This window comes from Mytilus edulis, chromosome 2 (assembly GCF_963676685.1).
Source record: "Mytilus edulis chromosome 2, xbMytEdul2.2, whole genome shotgun sequence".
In the NCBI taxonomy this organism is placed as follows: Eukaryota; Metazoa; Mollusca; class Bivalvia; order Mytilida; family Mytilidae; genus Mytilus; species Mytilus edulis.
The window spans coordinates 37,318,897-37,327,078 of record NC_092345.1 but is presented as its reverse complement, the minus strand read 5'-3'; the positions used below and the strand labels follow the sequence as shown (position 1 = coordinate 37,327,078).

General features: G+C 33.7%; 1 protein-coding gene across 1 annotated transcript; it reads left to right on the top strand.

Annotated features, from left to right (window-relative positions):
• Window positions 1–4,394: 4,394 nt before the first annotated feature.
• On the top strand, window positions 4,395–7,837 carry LOC139512106 (uncharacterized). Its single transcript, XM_071299497.1, has 2 exons — window positions 4,395–4,948; window positions 7,377–7,837. The coding sequence occupies exons 1-2, from the start codon at window positions 4,441–4,443 to the stop codon at window positions 7,790–7,792; spliced, it is 924 nt and encodes a 307-aa protein (XP_071155598.1). The 5' UTR covers window positions 4,395–4,440; the 3' UTR covers window positions 7,793–7,837.
• The last annotated feature ends 345 nt before the right edge of the window (window positions 7,838–8,182 follow it).

Genomic DNA, 8,182 nt, shown 5'->3' with positions numbered 1-8,182 from the left:
CTTTGTACATTATATTAAGTTTTTACTTTTTTTGTATGAGCTTCACTGATAATCTTTGGATGACAAAATGCGCGTCTAAGGTATACAATTAAAACATGGTATCAATGTATCCCTATTACAAATGATGGCGGATATGTTCATAATGTCATAAACTTTAATCCCGTCCTCTTTACATGACTGGAACCTACAGAATTAGTCTTATTACCGGGTTTGTACTAACATGAGCAATACGACGGGTGTCACATATGGAGCAGGATCTGCTTACCCTTCAGGAGCACCTGAGATCCGAGGTGGGGGGGGGGGGGTCATGTTGCTTAGTCTTTATTTTTCCATGTTGTGTTTGATGTACTATTGTTTGTCTTTTTGTTTTTATCATGGCGTTAGTTAACAACTATATATTCAAGTCTCTGTGTATTCACCCTAGTTGGTCAAATTGAATACATTTCTCAGCTTCTCGTTCATTCAAGTGGAGGGTTGAAGTTAGAACGATCAACATTGCTTTGCTTTAGTAATAAGCTTGTAATGTTCTTGACTCAATTACAACGTGTAGGATAACTGTTGTACTACAGAGATCAGAGAAGTAACGCCAATAAGTGTTAATTGTGTTGCTGTTCTTTTCTTTCCGAATGAATCAATCAAAACAATGGAAAATACATTTTTTGAAATAAACAAAATATTCCAGTGCAATTTTAGATTTTTCTACTCCTGATTGCATTGTCTTAGTTGTATTTGGTCTAAAAAAAAATGCTTGGAATACCAGTATTTAATTTGGTCTTTCAGTAGTTTTGATTGTAGTGTCCCTGGTGAGTCTTTTTGTAGACGAAAAGCGCTAAGACTTGCTGAACCCCAAAACATTTTTTGTTTGTTGATTTTCAGTAAATGGTTTGAATCAACTTTTTGTTGGTGTAATTGATATAATTCATTTGATTTTCTGTTTTTTGTTTATTTCTCTGCCAAGTTAGAGCTAGAAATTCGGAGGCACTACATTAACTCGTAGATTCAACTACATGATACGGAATTTTATGGTTTTATTTTACCTAAAACATCAACGAATGAACAAAACTCATGGATACTACTCAACTGTTATCATGGTTATGTGAAGAATTAATAGTATGATAACATTACTGTCAGTGTGTAGACCTCTTATTGGATATTTTACAATATTGTGCTCCTCTTGGCATAAAATGAGAAGATAAAGATACCAAAGAGATTTCAAACTGATAAGTCGATCGAAAAAAAAAACTGATAACCATTATAACGTCATGGCAAAACAAAGAAAAACAACGACAAGACAAACAACAATATTATATACACAACATAGAAATCCTTAACTGATTAAAAGAGGGGCGAAAGATACCAGAGGGACAGTCAAACTCATAGATCGAAAATAAACTAACAACGCCTGAAAATGAAAGAGACAAACAGACAAATAATAGTGCAAAAGACACAACATAGAAAACTAAATACTAAGTAACACAGACCCCACCAAAAACTGGAGGTGATCTCATGTGCTCCGGAAGGGTGAGCAGATCCTGTTCCACATGTGGCACCCGTCGTGTTGCTCATGCTATTACAAACCCGGTTAATAGTCTTATTCGGTATGTTGCATTCATGAAAAGGGAAGGGGATTGTAGTTACGACGTAAGGAACAATGTCCGATATCATCTGTGAAACTGGTGATGGCGTCCGTAAAATTTATAAAGGGATGATTTCAACTTTACCTTTTGGAACTTTTGGTTTAATAGCTTCCTTATGAGCAGCAATCCTCTATCAAGGAAATCATGATAGGAAAAACAAGCCCTGTAATATCGTATCAATTGGGATATATATACCCTGTATAACCTGAACCCCGAGAAAAACCGGGATCACAATCATAAATCAGTTTAAATTTGTGTTGATAATCTTTCTGAAAACAAACAAATGAAAGTCTAAGATCCCTACTTTCAAATGTTTCAATCAAAATAACACAAAATTAACAAAGAGCCAACAACCAAGTAGATATAATCTGCATTAAGCAACATATCTTCAGATGCCATGGGTTTTTAATCAACACTCTATGACCATTGGTCGATCTCAATAGGATTAGTACCACAGGTGAAATATTTTTGACTTGTCTTACTGTATTCATTCGAAATGTCTTCCTCATTTAATACTGAACTTGTTGTTATGTTGTGGTCAGCAAAACCTTGTACAATTCTTTCCCTCATCGACACCTCCCAATTTTATTATCTTCAAATTAAACAGGAAATAGAAAGCCCTCTGCAGTAAAAAAAAATTAATTTACACCTAAATAGAAGCAATATTACGGAAGCCCTGGAGTGCCATGCAAAAATAAAATTACAACTTGTGCGCACAGGTTACTAACTTGCGCGCACAAGTTACTATCTTGCGCGCGCAAGTTACTATCTTGTGCGCACGAGTTATACAACTTGAAGTTGTGCGCACGAGTTACTAACTTGTGCGCACAAGTTACACGTGATCTTATAGACATGCGCTGTTTTGCTAAAGAGATTACTTTATGGAACGCCGTAGCTGCCGAATACGAACATATGTTTATATACATGAATGCACATACTTTTCAATATGTGCACTTTTTATATATATATATGCACATACCTTTCCTATGTATATGCACATCGTTTATTACATATGTACATACTTTTCTATATATGCACATATATGCGGGTTTTTTTTTTTTTTTTTATATATTTGCACATAGTTATATAACTTCATATGCATATACATTTTTCTATATATGCACATACTTATTCTACATATGAATGTACAAGTGAAGTATTCACATGCAGAACTACATTTGTACATTCATATGTAGAATAAGTATGTGCATATATAGAAAAAAAAATAGTAATTTTATTTTTGCATGGCACTCCAAGGCTTCCGTACAATATAATTTTGGCATTCAAATTTGTTAACAATTTTAATTTTAATACCTGTCAACGTATAGGCATGTACTAAAAGGTGGAGTAGAGTGGTGGAGTGTTGGAGTGGAGTCATGGAGTGAAATATACTTTACATATCCAAAAATCAATATTAATTTAAAATCATTTATAATTGGGTTTTTTTTAATTGCAGCGCACAATGATTTTATATCATTTCGTTTGACATACTTAATTATTCATCAAAGTTGGACAATGGTTTGGGTAGCATTTTATGAAAGCTTAGATGGAGGGGGGATAATGTTTTTATCGTGTAATTTATTTTACTGTCCTGAATTGTAGTATAGTTCTAATAAGAAGGGGGAGGCAAAGGCCCAGCAAAAGAGGAACGAAAGATACCAAAAATACAGTCAAACTCATAAATCGAAAATAAACTGACATCGCCATGGCTAAAAATGAAAAGTCAAACAGACAAAAAATAGTACACATGACACAACATAGAAAACTAAAGAATAAGCAACACGAATCCCACCAAAAACTAGGGGTGATCTCAGGTGCTCCAGAAGGGTAAGTAGATCCTGCTCCACATGTGGCACCCGTCGTGTTGATTATGCAATTATAATATTTCAATTGGATTACAAAGGTATGTTTTTGCTAAGACAAACAATATTTGTCTGGCGTAGCCGTGCGTAAAATGATTTTTTCGGCATATCTCCTCGAAATATGACTTGTTAAATGGAATAAAACATCTTTTTAGTACACTGTTCCTTCTCAATATGCTATTACTAAAATATAAACCTATGGTGTCCAGTTTGAAGGTTATTTAAGTAAATGTATACATTCATGCACGTGCAGATTTAATTACAAGTAATCCCATACTTAATATTTGGTAATCAAAGTCAGCAACAAAAATATGTACATGTATGGTCGATCTATTTCACGAAATCTAAAGTCAAAACGATAGTTTTAATGTCAATTCCGTCTTTAAGGCTACCTCACACTGATTAATGGATGTGAAGTTAGCAGCCGGCTCGTTATTCGATATTTGATATTCAATATCCAACCAGCAGAAAAAAAATAATTAACATCAAAAGCAGGATTTTCGTTGCTGGAAGGAGTAAAAAGATACGTAGGAAATCGTTTGAAATTTGTGAGTGTAACCTTAATCTTTAAAAAGTTATCTCTTTCTGTTTATAGCCAATCTAGTTCATGTGTTGATCTGTTTATTCAGTTTGTTCCCTTGTTTGTGTGTAAGGTTTTTCATTTGCTTTGAATTTTGAACTGTCTGTCTTACATCTCCATATTGTTTTGGATTAATTCTTATCTTTAGCCAACCCCTTTTATAAATCGTAAACCAATCTGATATCTTAAGTCATTTGTAATGCCGTATATATAAACTTAAGTGCAAATACAATTTTATTGAGTACAAGTGCAATATATATGCTGTCCTGACTAAACCTCGAGATAACCCTGGGTTATCTTGGCTAAATACTTATAAACACCTACGTATACTGAAATAAGATTAACAGAACTAACTGTCATCATGAAGTTTGGTTTATTTGGATTTCTTATCAGTGTACTGGCAGTCTCTGTGAAAAGTGAAACTCAAAATATAAAGATTCATGACCTAATGCTTGACGAAATACAGAACAAACACTATGCAAAGATTTTAAAATTGGAAACGATGGTCATGGCAATGAATGAGCAGCTAAATAGACAGGATGAGAAAATCAGAAGTCAGAATGAACGAATTCATGAGCAACAGCGGCGCTTAAATGATCAGGACATTCAAATTCGTAAGCATGATCGCCAGATAAACGACGTTGTACAACATGTCTCTGAACTGCAAGATAGTACAATCAATGACGAGAGCCAGAACCAATCAATGAGAGGCTCTAAAATCAGTCCTTTGAAACAGTCAGAACCACGTGACTTTGTAAAAAACAGTAGCCATTCGTTTATAGACCATGCACTGCGTCAGTTGATTAAGTCCACACCAAAAGAGAAAACCGGGAAAAGAAATGGAAGGCCATCTTTTATAAAACGTTCAGGTATATTATAGCAAACATGTAGGGTGGTTAATTTAAGTATGATTGAACCTAATCTAATTTTGAAGATAATAAGTAGTTTAATGAATATATACTTCTAATTACCTGGAGTTGACTCTTACTGTTTGGTTGTTGTCTCAATTATGTTATCTAATAGAACAATGTACTGTTTAACATACATATTGGCGACATTGTGTTCTTAATTTTACATTGTTCAAATGATGATTATAGATCAAAATGATCGAATACACCCATTCTGCGGACACATATTTTGACGCTCTGTGCTGATTTGTAGAATATTGTTTTTACAACAATAATTTTTGGTCCTCAATGCTCTTCAACTTCGTACTTTATTTGGAATTTTTAACTTTTTGGGATTCGAGCGTCACTGATGAGTCTTTTGTAGACGAAACGCGCGTCTGGCGTATATACTTAATTTAGTCCTGGTATCTATGATGAGTTTATTTTACCAAGTTGTCATTACAAGCGTAAGAAGAAAAACACGCAACAGTTTGTACTTTTAATCAACATTATCAAAAGCACAGAACCTTTGGATAAATAACGAGTTTTAAGTGAAAATAAGCCTATTTCAAGCAGACTCTGTTTCTTAAAGGGTAAAGTTTGAGGCAATATTGGACGTGTTATCGCATCTTCCATTAACTAATGTGTACGTATGGTAAACTTGAACAGTTCCCCCTTCGGCGCAACTGAGCTCACCCCGTTTTTTTAAGGGGTTTTGTTCCTCAGACTTTAGTTTTCCATGTTAGGTTTTTCTTTTGTTCTGAAGAATATTTATTTTAACTTTTGATTATACATTTATGGACAAATCCATATGGATTACTAAAAATACCAAGATAATCTCAAAAATGAGCGACCATTCCAACACAATTAAAGTTATTTTGAACGCCATTTTAATCCCAACTAAAAATGGAAACTCTGTAAGGTTTATTCAATTATTAAAAAAAAATGATCTCGATCACAAACATTATCTACATATAATCAAAGAGCTGAATAGATCTGAGGGGAAAGACGGCCCTTGTTTCTATTTCCTTTTTTTGGGGGGGTGGGGGGTATCTTTTGATAGTCTTCATATAAAGAATGAAAAAAAGAACAGCTAGAACATGTGGAAGGTTGACACTATTGGAATCAATTGTTGTTTAATGTAATTTCGTTTCTTTAGTTTAGGATTCAATTTAGACCAATGGAAGAGATCTGCATCTTCTAAATCTAAACATTCAATTAAAGTTGATAGTTAATTATCTAAAATTCAACTAGTAGAATTCTGTCATTTAACAACAACAACAATTATTTTTGAAATCTTAATAGTGTACGACTGAACTGCAGGCTAGGGCCATTTTCCATTTTTTGTGACAGTACTCTTAAGATTTTTAATTTTTTTCTTAAGAAAGTTAGGACTGAAAAATCTATTCAGTTTTAAATTTCCATTGAGTAAAGTTCCCAGTTACATCTATCACCACAGGGATACAGGTACTAATGAAAATAACAATATGATTGATGTAAACTGTGAAGCTTGTTTTCAAATCCTACATTTTGAAATATTTGTAAAATTTCATGAATAAAGAGGTTTAAACTACAAAATGCAACATTTGTAATTTTTTTGTAACTATTACAATGATTATGTTGGTACACAAAATTTAGTTTTAATGGAAGACTACTTATCATATACTAAATGTCACATTGTAAGTGTTTATTTTAGTGGATAATTAGCTCATAAATTGAGGTGCTCCTGAATTGGAGGAAGATTCTCAAAACAGAGTTTTACAGAAAAAAAATGGAAAAGATCGTTTCTCTCCCCGATCTCATGTAGCCCCTCGGACTTCCTGTTTACTTTGAAAGTTGTTGACCTACAAATTAAAATATTGCATGTTGATGTTTGAATCATCTACAGCAAACATCATTATGTTTAAATTTAACAAATGCTATTTTTTAATAAGTGCACAATCTTTGAGAATGATTTAAATAACCAGTGAAGGATATCCCTGCTTATCATATGCGTAGTGTGGCATTCCAACAATGACGTCACTATAAAATATAATGTAGGTTGGATATATTTAGAATATCTCGTCATACTGATTTTTCCGGATTGTAAACTGAGAAACGTAAATAGTGTAAAGGAGAGCTCAATATACGATAATTTCGAGAGAAACAGAAGGGAAATGTGTAAAAAAGTGTTTAAAGTCAATTTATTCATTTGTGTCTCCCCATCTCATCATTCTCAGTAAGATTTGTTGGGTGGTTTTCCACACTATAAAAACAAAATGAATGATGTGAGGGAATGTCACTCTGGTCAACCCCATTTACGGCTTGAAGCCGTCTTCCCAAAAAGTACGAGTTGACACTGTATAGACTCAAATTTTGTAAAAATAAAACAAAATATCAATTATAATATCTTTTCTGTTGATATTTACAGGTTTGAATGGTAACATTGTAGCATTTTATGGCTATATGAGTCACGGAGAATCCCAACCAGGAAAACATCAAATACTCGATTTCGATGTCGTAAAGACAAACGTTGGACTTGCCTACAACAAGTACAGTGGAATGTTTACTGCTCCAGTGAATGGTGTATACGTATTTACCTGGACAGTCTCCACTGGTATGCATAGTTACGTTTATTCTCAGCTTGTAATCAATTCAGATCCATTTGGAGCAATTCAAACAGATAGCGACGAGGTAAGCGATTACCATACATCAACGGGGAGTGTAGTAGCAGAATTAAACTATGGAGATGTAGTCTACATACGTACCCACCCCACTGAACTCATAAAAGGAGTAATCAGGAGCGAAGATGAAATGCGTACAAGTTTTAGCGGATGGAAATTATAATCCAGATTTTAAATCGCGTTAGTTATAAAATATTTTGAACTGTTATCTAGTTTTTTAGTTTCATAGCAGTGTTGACTATTACGTACATGGGGGAACACATACTTGCCTCCCCATGCCGCTAAAGTTATATTTGCTTAAGAGCAACAAAAACACGTCTATTTCCATAGCACGTTTATTTCAAAGAGACAGATAACATCACATGACAAATATACATCATCATCATACAAAGGGACACAACTCTCACGACTTAACTACAAAACACATACGACCATACAATACATATACATAACATCCCGCCCCCAAAAAGAAAATTTCCCAAATTTGATCAAAATGGTGTATGTGTTTTATCCATATACTATTTCAAGAAGAAGAAAAAAATGCACTATAATA